Below are 14,481 nucleotides of genomic sequence, written 5' to 3'. Positions count from 1 at the left end.
GTGCTGAGTTATTAACCGAAGTGTTGGTTATTTTTGGCTTTTTAAACAACTAATTTACCGACATCGGTTAAATTATTTGAATTCCATTTAGTTCCTTTTTTTCTGTGAGCTCAATGCACAGTTTCTCTAGAGAGAAATCAGATCAAGCCCGAACTGTGCGACGTAGTCGGGAGTTGTAGTTTCCAACATGGCAGAAATCATATTAATTAACTATAATGACCATAATCCATTGCATGCCTACGTGTCTGGTCTGTGTGGGGCAGACATGGAGAGTGAGAAAAGAGACAGAAGAAGGTGCGGTCGAGAGGGATTTAGAAAGTGGTTGCGTCGCGGTGTATCTACCTGAAAATACATGATCTAAGTGATTTGATAGTTGGTATTCAGCAGACATGAAAGTATGCTTTATTTACTTTTAAGAACTACTAAAATTGTGATTTTTGTCAGATGGCGTAGGCAGCAGCTCTATAGAGATGAGATGCTGACTTGGAATGAAATAATAAAATCATCAAATAAAACAAAACAAATGTAATATACACAACAACTATATTTTATTAAAGTAATGTGAATAAATTATGGTTAATAAGGGAAAAGCAGTAATGGGCAGTCACTACCATCATGGGACTTATTAATTGATTTATTCTGTGTTACATCATTCAACCCACATAATGCATAGTGCATTTATTGTTTTAATAAATTATTGAAACCGAACCAACTCAAAAAGCACTAATCGCTCAGCACTAGTACGGTGTCTTGCTAAAAACAGCCTCGTGTACTTGACTATTTCTGACTTTAGGTTTCTCTTTGTTTATCTCCCAGACGTTTGTAGCCAATATCCTGATAGCAGTGAACCCGTATGTTGACCTCCCAAAGCTCTACGCTCCAGAGACCATTAAACAGTACCATGGGAGGTCCCTGGGCACCCTGCCGCCCCATGTCTACGCTATCGGTGAGTACTGGGGAGGAAGGAACACACAGCCTGCGTTCCAAATGGAACCCTATTCCCTATATAGTGCACTACTTTGACTAGGGCCCATTGGGCTCTAGTCAAAAGCAGTGTGCAATGTAAGGAATAGGGTGCCATTTGGGATGCAACAGACACAAATATTTATCTCTCTGTGCCGCTGTTGGGCTGACAATGTATTACACTTTCACATCTGTCCACTGGAGGGCAGTCTATAGTAATTTTTACAGTGGCTTGCGAAAGTATTCACCCCTCTTGGTATTTTTCCTATTTTGTTGCCTTACAACCTGGAATTAAAATGGATTTTTTGGGGGGTTTGTATCATTTGATTTACACAACATGCCTACCACTTTGAAGATGCAAAATATTTGTTATTGTGAAACAAAAAAACAGAATTTGAGCGTGCATAACTATTCACCCCCCCAAAGTCAATACTTTGTAGAGCCACCTTTTGGAGCAATTACAGCTGCAAGCCTCTTGGGGTATGTCTAAATAAGCTTGGCACATCTAGCCACTGGGATTTTTGCCCATTCTTCAAGGCAAAACTGCTCCAGCTCCTTCAAGTTGGATGGGTTCCGCTGGTGTACAGCAATCTTTAAGTCATACCATAGATTCTCAATTGGATTGAGGTCTGGCCTTTGACTAGGCCATTCCAAGACATTTAAATGTTTCCCCTTAAACATTTTACATTACATTTGACATTTTAAACCACTCGAGTGTTGCTTTAGCAGTATGTTTAGGGTCATTGTCCTGCTGGAAGGTGAACCTCCGTCCCAGTCTCAAATCTCTGGACGACTGAAACAGGTTTCCCTCAAGAATTTCCCTATATTTAGCGTCATCCATCATTCCTTCAATTCTGACCAGTTTCCTAGTCCCTTCCGATGAAAAACATCCCCACAGCATGATGCTGCCACCACCATGCTTCACTGTGGGGATGGTGTTCTCGGGGTGATGAGAGGTGTTGGGTTTGCGCCAGACATAGCGTTTTCCTTGATGGCCAAAAAGCTGACCAGAGTACCTTCTTCCATATGTTTGTGGAGTCTCCCACATGCCTTTTGGCGAACACCAAACGTGTTTGCTTATTTTTTTTTAAAGCAATGGATTTTTTCTGGCCACTCTTCCGTAAAGCCCAGCTCTGTGGAGTGTACGGCTTGAAGTGGTCCTATGGACAGATACTCCAATCTCCGCTGTGGAGCTTTGCAGCTCCTTCAGGGTTATCTTTGGTCTCTTTGTTGCCTCTGATTAATGCCCTCCTTTCCTGGTCTGTGAGTTTTGGTGGGCGGCCCTCTCTTGGCAGGTTTGTTGTGGTGCCATATTCTTTCCATTTAAAAAAAAATAATGGATTTAATAGTTCTCCGTGGAATGTTCAAAGTTTCTGATATTTTTTATAACCCAACCCTGATCTGTACTTCTCCACAACTTTGTCCCTGACCTGTTTGGAGAGCTCCTTGGTCTTCATGGTGCCGTTTGCTTGGTGGTGCCCCTTGCTTAGTTGTATATCTATACAGTGGGGGAGAAAAAAGTATTTAGTCAGCCACCAATTGTGCAAGTTCTCCCACTTAAAAAGATGAGAGAGGCCTGTAATTTACATCATAGGTACACGTCAACTATGACAGACAAAATAAGAAAAAAAATTCCAGAAAATCACATTGTAGGATTTTTTATGAATTTATTTGCAAATTATGGTGGAAAATAAGTATTTGGTCACCTACAAACAAGCAAGATTTCTGGCTCTCACAGACCTGTAACTTCTTCTTTAAGAGGCTCCGCTGTCCTCCACTCGTTACCTGTATTAATGGCACCTGTTTGAACTTGTTATCAGTATAAAAGACACCTGTCCACAACCTCAAACAGTCACACTCCAAACTCCACTATGGCCAAGACCAAAGAGCTGTCAAAGGACACCAGAAACAAAATTGTAGACCTGCACCAGGCTGGGAAGACTGAATCTGCAATAGGTAAGCAGCTTGGTTTGAAGAAATCAACTGTGGGAGCAATTATTAGGAAATGGAAGACATACAAGACCACTGATAATCTCCCTCGATATGGGGCTCCACGCAAGATCTCACCCCGTGGGGTCAAAATGATCACAAGAACGGTGAGCAAAAATCCCAGAACCACACGGGGGGGACCTAGTGAATGACCTGCAGAGAGCTGGGACCAAAGTAACAAAGCCTACCATCAGTAACACACTACGCCGCCAGGGACTCAAATCCTGCAGTGCCAGACGTGTCCCCCTGCTTAAGCCAGTACATGTCCAGGCCCGTCTGAAGTTTGCTAGAGTGCATTTGGATGATCCAGAAGAGGATTGGGAGAATGTCATATGGTCAGATGAAACCAAAATATAACTTTTTGGTAAAAACTCAACTCGTCGTGTTTGGAGGACAAAGAATGCTGAGTTGCATCCAAAGAACACCATACCTACTGTGAAGCATGGGGGTGGAAACATCATGCTTTGGGGCTGTTTTTCTGCAAAGGGACCAGGACGACTGATCCGTGTAAAGGAAAGAATGAATGGGGCCATGTATCGTGAGATTTTGAGTGAAAACCTCCTTCCATCAGCAAGGGCATTGAAGATTAAATTTGGCTGGGTCTTTCAGCATGACAATGATCCCAAACACACCGCCCGGGCAACGAAGGAGTGGCTTCGTAAGAAGCAATTCAAGGTCCTGGAGTGGCCTAGCCAGTCTCCAGATCTCAACCCCATAGAAAATCTTTGGAGGGAGTTGAAAGTCCGTGTTGCCCAGCGACAGCCCCAAAACATCACTGCTCTAGAGGAGATCTGCATGGAGGAATGGGCCAAAATACCAGCAACAGTGTGTGAAAACCTTGTGAAGACTTACAGAAAACGTTTGACCTGTGTCATTGCCAACAAAGGGTATATAACAAAGTATTGAGAAACTTTTGTTATTGACCAAATACTTATTTTCCACCATAATTTGCAAATAAATTCATTAAAAATCCTACAATGTGATTTTCTGGAGAAAAAAAATCTCATTTTGTCTGTCATAGTTGACGTGTACCTATGATGAAAATTACAGGCCTCTCTCATCTTTTTAAGTGGGAGAACTTGCACAATTGGTGGCTGACTAAATACTTTTTTCCCCCACTGTGTGTATATATATATACACTGAGATCATGTGACACTTAGATTGCACACAGGTGGACTTTATTTAACTAATTATGTGACTTCTGAAGGTAATTGGTTGCACCAGATCTTATTTAGGGGCTTCATAGCAAAGGGGGTGAATACATATGCACGCACCACTTTTCCGTTATTTATTTTCTATAATTTTTTGAAACAAGTTCTTTTTTTCATTTCACTTCACCAATTTGGACTATTTTGTGTATGTCCATTACATGAAATCCAACAAAAAATCCATTTAAATTACAGGTTGTAATGCAACAAAATAGGAAAAACGCCAAGGGGGATGAATACTTTTGCAAGGCACTCTATGTATGCTCTGTCTTGGCATATTTTATCAATGTGATTTCGCTATCTATTTCCAGTGAGCATTCATTGTATAGTTTAACTTTGCTAATGCAACCATCATCTTGAGGATCCCATTCGGATATGTTGTGTGTTACTGATGTAAATAAAGTGTGTAAACAATTCAGGAGTATTCATTGTACCGTCTGCATGGCTATTGCGTCCATATACTTAATTTATGATCCCATTGAGATACATTTTTGTGTCACTGAGGTAAAGGAGAGGGTAAACAAACTGTGAACACTGTCTAATGGCGTTATGTCTTTGTCAGCTGACAAGGCCTATAGGGACATGAGGGTGCTGAAGATGAGCCAGTCCATCATCGTGTCTGGGGAATCTGGTGCTGGAAAGACCGAAAACACCAAGTTTGTCCTCCGGTAAAGTCATGACATTCTCTGTGCATCGTCATCACACAGGATGTGTCCCAAATGGCACCATATTCCTTATATAGTGCACCATTTTTTAAACCAGAACTAGTCAAAAGTAGTGCACTATATAGGGAGTAGGGTGCCATTTGGGACGCAGCCCAGTCTGATCTGGCAGGCTGTTTCTATTGGTTCATGTAAAGAAGTTTAGTCAGAGTATTCACATTAACTCTGATAATTTATTTCTGCCCTATAGATACTTAACAACGTCCTATGGAACAGGTCAAGATATTGATGAGAGAATAGTTGAAGGTAAATATGAATCTCACTTCCCAGCAGCATGACCTAATTACCATACTGTATGGATTTGTGTTTTAATTGCTATTCTTCTTCATCAATCCCACAGCCAATCCCCTGCTGGAGGCTTTTGGGAATGCTAAAACTGTCAGGAATAATAACAGTAGTCGCTTTGGGAAGTTTGTAGAGATCCACTTCAACGAAAAGGTACAGCAGCAGCACTGTCATACCACTGTACAATATTTCACGATCATTAAAATCATCAGACAACAACACCATGATAAGTGTTCAAATACTATTTGAAATGTCTTTGAATACTTTCAGCTTTTGCTTTGGCTACGTCTGATGCTAATTGAAACTGTGTTGTCTGGTCAGAATACTGTGGTAGGTGGCTTTGTGTCCCACTACCTGCTGGAGAAGTCCAGGATCTGCCAGCAGAGCCAGGAGGAGAGGAACTACCACATCTTCTACCGGCTGTGTGCCGGCGCCTCAGAGGACATCAGGACCAAGTTCCATCTGGAATCCCCAGACGCCTTCAGGGTGAGTGGGGCCTACAGGCCGGCCTGTCACTCATTCATCTTCGCTAGCTCCTTGTACCGTAGCTTCTGAACATTTGGATATCTGCACCGTCCTATTCTGGGCCAGGTCCCAAGCTGATGTGGTGTTGAGTCCCAGGTTGTGTAGCTCATCATCCAACTGCATGGTCGGACTATCTGGCCTTGGACCCCATGTATGGTACTTTAAATGTATGCATCTCTGTGCGTTCAAGAGGATAAACCTGAGCAAGGTGCTCCGCAGAATCACTTATCTACAAATCACCTTGCATCTCAAATAACTAGTCATCGTGTGATTGAGATGAGTGAATCTGCGCAGCTCCTTGCTCAGGCCGATCCCCTAAAACACTCCCTGACACTCGTATCAGTGTGAGGAGTGAGGACTCAGCACCTCCACCCCAAGCAGTCAGCTCAACAGGGGGTACCAAAGCTCCTCATTAAATATTAAGGAGACTCACTCGTTTTGGTGTTTTAAGCTTAACATAAAAGATGCTATGAAAATGTCAAGTCATGAAACACGTTTGCTTGAATTGTAAATGTTGCTCCGTACCTCTGAGACCACTAGATGGCACTCTCCGCCATCCTTTAAGAAGGGCTTATTTTCTTGTCGTCAACTTCACAAATATAACAATCCATCTCATTGTGCTTTAAGGAAAGCCAATTCTGTTATAGTCAGCTGTCAGGTTTTTAGAGAAGTTGTAAAAACTCTCTTCCTGCCTTGTCCATTATCGTTAATCCTTTATTAAAGTTCCCTGTCTGGTTCCCCTCCGTCTCAGGGTTACCTACACCCAATTCTGCTGTTGTTAGCTGGCAGGTGTTTAGGGAAGTTGTACTAACTCCCTGCCTGCCATTCCTGTCCACCATTGGTTTAAAGATCCCTGTCTGGTTCCCATCAGGGGGATGAGATGCTTTCAGACACCCAATTCTGTTGTAGTTAAACTGGCATGTTTGTACAAGTTGTACAAACTCCCCTCCTGCTTTGTCCAATATTGATCCCCTCTTTTAAAGTTTCCTGCCTGGGCTCTTTAGGCCAGTGGTTCCCAACCTTTTCCGTTCTGAGGACTACCAAATTGCCATCAACAGCCAAAAAAATAAAAAAAATATCTTGGCTGTCAAATTTAGTCCATTTTTATCAGTGAATGTAATAGATGAAAGGCTTATTATTATGATTACGATTATGATTATTATTATAAACAATTGTCATTGTGAAAAGTATTATAAAATTGCTTATAATAGCATTAATACAAAACTTTTGTGACCTACCTGTAGTACCCCCTTTGGACCCCCAGGGGTTGAAAACCACTGCACTAAGCTTCAGGAAGATAAAGCGCTTTGACTCCAGCTCTTGACAGGAACATCGTCCACTATAATGGAGATAGTCAAACTGAGTGATGCAGAGATAATCTGCAGTGACATTTCTGCTCATCTCCAATTCAACTAGGACATTACGACTGACCGTTGAAGATTCTGGCTATCAGCAGCACATTTTAGAGGGCTCAGTCACGTTCGGCAAGCGGTGCAGATTATAATATAGAATTAACAGAGCCCAGACAACTCATGTGCCATCTGTTTCACATTCATAACAGATTGGCATCAAATTGAATTGAAACCGAGTTTGAGCAGCTAGACAGGAAGGAAGTTGCAGGGAAAATATGGGATTTAAGTACCTTCAACATCACTTGCTGCAGACACATCATTTCAGCGTGGCTCAGAAGGTAGCCTACATCTCCCCTCTCTTCAGTGAGACATTACTTTAATGTCAGAATTTTGTGTTCTACAGCCTCCTCTCATTTGTGTCATTTGCCATACTGCGTATGGCCATAGTTTCCCAGTATTTCTATGATTTCTATCCTCTGCAAAGCATTTCTTCTGGGCAGTAAGCCAGGTACTTCTGCTCGACCGTAGTCCCTTGCTTCCTCAAATAGTCTCATCTGTCCTACCATTTTTCTGCTGATCTGGAAACTAAAATGAAATTGTATTTCTTAATAACAATAATTACTTTTGTGCACAGTGGAGACCCAGTGGGGTTTGCAGCAGGGCTGTGTGGAGCTTTATAAGAAGTGTCTGTTATATTCTGTAGCCTTGTGCTGTGTTACTGAATATGCCCTGTCTGGAGTGTAGAGCACAGGGCTGGGCAGAGCGAGAGAGAGAGAGAGAGAGGGAGAGAGACACAATCCTCCTCAAAGCCTATCTCTGTAATTAAAGTCTTTGTTCCGTTCCATCTGGCCAGCTGAAAATGACTCGTCTCCTACAAACAAGATAAGCAACTGGGTTCTGTTTCTGTTTTGTTATTCTCTCCTACCCACCTGGGACGTTGTCGTTGCGCTCATCATCAGGCCGGATCTCTAGCGACAGGCAGGAAGGAAGCAAGCGACTGAGAATTCATTAAAAGTTGCACAAAGGCAATTACAGAGAGGAATAAACGTATTTTGTGCCAAATACATTCTTTACCGTGAACAATGGTGAATGATCAAGACCCAAGTAAACAACAAATCCGCTCACAACGATGTGTAATCCATCATATGGAACACCTGTGCAGGCCACACATAGACTTATATGGAAATAGATAGACGGTGATGTGGAAGTACATTCGCTAGTGAGTCTACACACCCCTTGCACATATTGTTGCCTTCAAATTAACCCACAAAAGGGAGTACATTGGCATTTTTTTCCTACGGATCTACAAAACCTACTCCACATTTTCGAAGTTAAACAAAAATTATAGAAAAATGTCCAAATTAATTAAAATTTAAAAACAAATGTCTTTATTGCGTAATGCTTCACACACCAGAGTTAATGCTTGGTGGAAGCACCTTTTGTAGGCATTACAGCTATGAATCATTTTGAATAAAATTTGACCAACTTTGTATAACTCTTAGGGCAAAATGTATCCATTGTTTTTGTCAAACTTGCTCAAGGTCAATCAATATTCAAACCTTTTTTAAGTCAGGACTGAGGCTGGACCACTCAGGAACTCTCAACACCTCTTGGAAAGCCATTCTTGTGTGTCTTTTGACATACAGTACCAGTCAAAAGTTTGGACACACCTACTCATTCAAGGGTTTTTCTTTATTTGTTACTATTTTCTACATTGTAGAATAATAGTGAAGACGTCAAAACTATGATATACAGTGAGGGGAAAAAAGTATTTAATCCCCTGCTGATTTTGTACGTTTGCCCACTGACAAAGAAATTATCAGTCTATAATTTTAATGGTAGTTTTATTTGAACAGTGAGAGAAAAAAATCCAGAAAAACGCATGCCAAAAATGTTATAAATTGATTTGCATTTTATTGAGGGAAATAAGTATTTGACCCCCTCTCAATCAGAAAGATTTCTGGCTCCCAGGTGTCTTTTATACAGGTAATGAGCTGAGATTAGGAGCAGACTCTTAAAGGGAGTGCTCCTAATCTGTTTGTTACCTGTATAAAAGACACCTGTCCACAAACTCTCCACCATGGCCAAGACCAAAGAGCTCTCCAAGGATGTCAGGGACAAGATTGTAGACCTACACAAGGCTGGAATGGGCTACAAGACCATCGCCAAGCAGCTTGGTGAGAAGGTGACAACAGTTGGTGCGATTATTCGCAAAAGGAAGAAACACAAAATAACTGTCAATCTCCCTCGGCCTGGGGCTCCATGCAAGATCTCACCTCGTGGAGTTGCAATGATCATGAGAACGGTGAGGAATCAGCCCAGAACTACACGGGAGGATCTTGTCAATGATCTCAAGGCAGCTGGGACCATAGTCACCAAGAAAACACACTACGCCGCGAAGGACTGAAATCCTGCAGCGCCCGCAAGGTCCCCCTGCTCAAGAAAGCACATATACAGGCCCGTCTGAAGTTTGCCAATGAACATCTGAATGATTCAGAGGAGAACTGGGTGAAAGTGTTGTGGTCAGATGAGACCAAAATCGAGCTCTTTGGCATCAACTCAACTCGGCGTGTTTGGAGGAGGAGGAATGCTGCCTATGACCCCAAGAACACCATCCCCACCGACAAACAGGAGGTGGAAACATTATGCTTTGGGGGTGTTTTTCTGCTAAGGGGACAGGACAACTTCACCGCATCAAAGGGACGATGGACGGGGCCATGTACCATCAAATCTTGGGTGAGAACCTCCTTCCCTCAGCCAGGGCATTGAAAATGGGTCGTGGATGGGTATTCCAGCATGACAATGACCCAAAACACACGGCCAAGGCAACAAAGGAGTGGCTCAAGAAGAAGCACATTAAGGTCCTGGAGTGGCCTAGCCAGTCTCCAGACCTTAATCCCATAGAAAATCTGTGGAGGGAGCTGAAGGTTCGAGTTGCCAAACGTCAGGCTCGAAACCTTAATGACTTGGAGAAGATCTGCAAAGAGGAGTGGGACAAAATCCTTCCTGAGATGTGTGCAAACCTGGTGGCCAACTACAAGAAACATCTGACCTCTGTGATTGCCAACAAGGGTTTTGCCACCAAGTAGTAAGTCATGTTTTGCAGAGGGGTCAAATACTTACTTCCCTCATTAAAATGCAAATCAATTTATAACATTTTTGACATGCGTTCTTCTGGATATTTTTGTTGATATTCTGTCTCTCACTGTTCAAATAAACCTACCATTAAAATTATAGACTGTTTATGTCTTTATCAGTGGGCAAATGTACAAAATCAGCAGGGGATCAAATACTTTTTTCCCTCACTGTAACACATATGGAATCATGTACTAACCAAAAAAGTGTTTAACAAATCAAAATGTATTTTATATTTGAGTTTCTTCAAAGTAGCCACCCTTTGCCTTGATGACAGCTTTGCACACTCTTGGCATTCTCTCAACCAGCTTCACCTGGAATGCTTTTCCAACAGTCTTGAAGGAGTTCCCACAAATTCTGAGCACTTGTTGGCTGCTTTTCCTTCACTCTGCCGTGCGACTCATTCCAAACCATCTCAATTGGGTTGAGGTCGGGGGATTGTGGAGGCCAGGTCATCTGATGTAGCACTCCATCACTCTCCTTCTTGGTAAAATAGCCTTTACACAGCCTGGAGGTGTGTTGGGTCATTGTCCTGTTGAAAAACAAATGATAGTCCCAGAAAGCCCAAACCAGATGGGATGGCATATCGCTGCAGAATGCTGTGGTAGCCATGCTGGTTAAGTGTGCCTTGAATTCTAAATAAATCACTGACAGTTTCACCAGCAAAGCACCCCCACACCATAACACCTCCTCCTCCATGCTTTTACGGCGGGAACTACACATGCGGAGATCATCCGTTCATCCACACCGCATCTCACAAAGACACGGCGGTTTGAACCAAAAATCTCAAATTTGGACTCATCAAAGGACAGATATCCACAAGTGTAATGTCAATTTTTCATGTTTCTTGGCCCAAGCAAGTCTCTTCTTATTATTGATGTCCTTTAGTAGTGGTTTCTTTGCAACAAGAAGGCCATGAAGGCCTGATTTACACAGTCCCCTCTGAACAGTTGATGTTGATGTTGAGATGTGTCTGTTATTGAACTCTGAAACATTTATTTGGGCTGCAATTTCTGAGGCTGGTAACTCTAATGAACTTATCCTCTGCAGCAGAGGTAACTCCGGGTCTTCCATTCCTGTGGCGGTCCTCATGAGAGCCAGTTTCATCATAGTGCTTGATGGTTTTTGCAACTGCACTTGAAAAACTTTCAAAGTTCTTGAAATTTTCAGCATTGACTGAAAGTAATGATGGACTGCCATTTCTCTTTGCTTATTTGAGCTGTTCTTGCCATAATATGGACTTGGTCTTTTACCCCCCCTTTGTCACAACACAACTGATTGATTCAAACACATTAAGAAGGAAATAAATTCCACAAATGAACTTTAAAGAAGGCACACCTGTTAATTGAAATGCATTCCAGGTGACTACCTCATGAAGCTGGTTGAGAGAATGCCAAGAGTGTGCAAAGCTGTCCTCAAGGCAAAGGGTGGCTATTTGAAGAATCTCAAATATAACATATTTGATTTGTTTAACACTTTTTTGGTTACTACATGATTCCATATGTGTTATTTCATAGTTTTGATGTCTTCACTATTATTCAACAATGTAAAATATAGTAAAAATAAAGAAAAACCTTTGAATGAGTAGGTGTGTCCACACTTTTGACTGGTAGTGTATATCATACAGCAGTATATTGATCCATGTTGTGTTGTATTTGTCTGTGTTGCAGTATTTGAACAGAGGATGCACTCGCTTCTTTGCAAACAAGGACACAGACAAACAGATCCTTCAGAACCGCAAGAGCCCAGAGGTACTGTGCAGATCTTAATCTTTCTTTCTTTCTCTCTCTCCTTTCTCTCTCGCCTTTCTTTCTTTTCTTTTCTTTCTTCATGTACATTCCATATTGATTGGATTTATTGTCTTTAGCTACTCCGGGTATTCCCAGATATCTGGACAACCACAGAAGGAAATCCTCCCTCTGATCCGTAGTTTTTGGGTATCTAGTGACAGATGGTTTCTCATCTCCAGAACTAACTGGAAATGCACTTAGGCACAACTCTGTCTGCGCAGAGAGAAAATAACAGAATGTACTCTTCCATCCCCATCTTGCTCCCTGTATCTGTCACAATGTCTTTTACCTTTACTAAACGGCCTGCTCAGTCAAATAAGGATAATTGTTCTTGATCTGCAGATGCACTGATACAGTGCCTTCCAGTAGTGACCTTTCTTTTTACCGAAGAAGACACGTTTTTTACAAGTTATAGAACTCCCACAAAGTTGCCTACAAATTGTTTTATTTTTATTCTGGTCAGATAAGCCCGGTTATATATTACCTCTGGAAACTTTGTTCTCTGAGATGTGATGCAAATAAGAAGCAAACCATTTAATTAAGAAAGGAGCCAATGAGATGAAGACTGTATGAATAGATGTAAATACAGCATCAATGAGAGATCTTTATGCTCAGCCGAAATGACTTCCTTTCTTTGCCTTCTCCCTTTGGTTAATTATGCATAAGTTCTCCATTACTGCAACTGTGGTCCTTCAGGACTCACTAGTGTAATTAATTATTATAGTTATTTTGAAATGCCCTTTACAACAGTATGCCTCTCTTACTCTCCCCTTGAGGGACATTGATGATTCATCCATTCTATGTAGTCAGGGACATCAGTGGGAGAAAATGAGTGTGGACATTTTCAATCCGATAATATCATGTTTTGTAATTGTGCGGCTGATGCCATATGTTTTAGTAGAGGTAATACTACCATGTTATACTACCATGTAAGTTAAACCATAGAAATGGAAGTAATTCAAATTGTATAGTTAACTTCACAGTAAACAAATAAATTATGAGGACTTGTTGGGTTGAGTTTTTCAGCGTATGTTTAACCTAAGCAGATGATATTCAGGTGAAGCTTTTAGATGGTAGATACAGTACAGGTAGGTGATACATTTGGTCTCTTTCTAGGTTCACACCAGGAGAAGGCAATCTCCATGGAGGCATGTAGCTTCTTATATGATCATGGAGGATCGTAACTTTTGATCACAGGAAGCACCTGTTCATGATAAATGCTGTGTTTGGCCTATTGGAGAGAATCATGTTGTGACAAATGCTGAATAAGGCCTTTATGCTCATTGCTTGTGGATATAATTTGCCCATACATCATCTGTGTTCCAAATGGCACCCTATTCACTATGGGCCCTGGTCAAAAGTAGTGCACTAACTAGGGAATAGGGTGCTATATGGGACGGACCCCTCATTTCATACCATGTTCACTGTCACTGTTGTTGATCAAGGTTGTATTTCTCTTTACACTGCTTCTTCTCTATATAATACAGGACGATCAGGTGATTATAGATTTGGTGCCGTTACAAGGATTACTTCTTTTTGATTTTATTATGATGTCAATTTTGGGACTTTTTTTTTTTGTCTCTGGGTTCACATTGGTGCTGTGTGTGGTGGGGTCCTTGCATGCTTTCTCTCTCTTTAAGTGCATGATGTGATTTTTCTCTGTAGTGTAAGGCTTGAGGTCAAAATGACAACATATTTTGTGTCCAGCGTAAAGCTGGACCAGAATGTCAGAGTACAATGGTTTTTTAATGGTGTAGTCGGGCACTACAGATGGAAAGTAGCTATTAGCGAAATCTGGTGGGACGCATAATTTCACAGTGCACTGAGACTTATTTTTTGTTGTGCACTGTCCCTGCCAAATAAACGTAATAAACTGGCACTCGTGGCAATATAAGCCTTCTATTTGATATCCAAAAGTTACTGTGAAGTTTGGAGCCAAGAAACTTTTACTCAGTACATGAAATGCATCTATCCCAAGCAGCTACTGTATAATTGGGAATAAAGTGCTCAAATGTGCTTTAAACAAACTGCTTGGTTTCCATTATTGTAATGGCTTGGCTTTCTTATCACCTTAGGTCATCCATTTTCCTATAGAGAAGAATAAACCGCTCCTAGACAACAGCCCTCCTATATGGTTGTTGTTTACAAGGCAATGTCTGCTCTGTACTGTTGTATGCCGAAAAGTATTTCTCATTGCAATAGAGTTAATTCATAAACTAATGCAACCACCTTCAGTTACAGAATGTTAGTTGATATTATTTTTATGAAAATAAGTTCAAGAGCGTAAAGTTGAATGACGAGATGGATTCTTATTAGTGTCTCATTGGCCACGGACACATTCAAATGTACCCCTTAAAACAAAACTGTTTAATATTAGGAAACCCAATTATCATAAAAGCCAGTTATCTGCCATTCTAGTCTGGTGTTTGAAGCTACTGTATGTTGTCATTGCTCTGCCAGTGTACCATCATACTGTAACATTCTTCTTTGTGTTGCTGGTTTTCCAGGTGTG

The 14,481-nt window shown here is 41.4% G+C and overlaps 1 protein-coding gene across 7 annotated transcripts in view; it reads left to right on the top strand.

Annotated features, from left to right (window-relative positions):
• LOC121549043 (unconventional myosin-VI) overlaps positions 1–14,481 on the top strand; it is a 130,409-nt gene that overhangs the window by 54,149 nt on the left and 61,779 nt on the right. For all 7 annotated transcript variants that reach the window (XM_041860843.2, XM_041860842.2, XM_045210257.1 and 4 more), the window contains exons 5-10: positions 817–946; positions 4,723–4,828; positions 5,073–5,128; positions 5,223–5,320; positions 5,489–5,653; positions 11,850–11,930. In XM_041860843.2, the coding sequence (XP_041716777.1) occupies positions 817–946; positions 4,723–4,828; positions 5,073–5,128; positions 5,223–5,320; positions 5,489–5,653; positions 11,850–11,930 (636 nt within the window). The remainder of the gene's footprint in view (positions 1–816; positions 947–4,722; positions 4,829–5,072; positions 5,129–5,222; positions 5,321–5,488; positions 5,654–11,849; positions 11,931–14,481) is intronic.

The sequence above is a fragment of the Coregonus clupeaformis genome, chromosome 33 (assembly GCF_020615455.1).
Source record: "Coregonus clupeaformis isolate EN_2021a chromosome 33, ASM2061545v1, whole genome shotgun sequence".
In the NCBI taxonomy this organism is placed as follows: Eukaryota; Metazoa; Chordata; class Actinopteri; order Salmoniformes; family Salmonidae; genus Coregonus; species Coregonus clupeaformis.
Note: the sequence above shows the minus strand (reverse complement) of the source record. Positions and strands in the feature narration are given on the sequence as shown.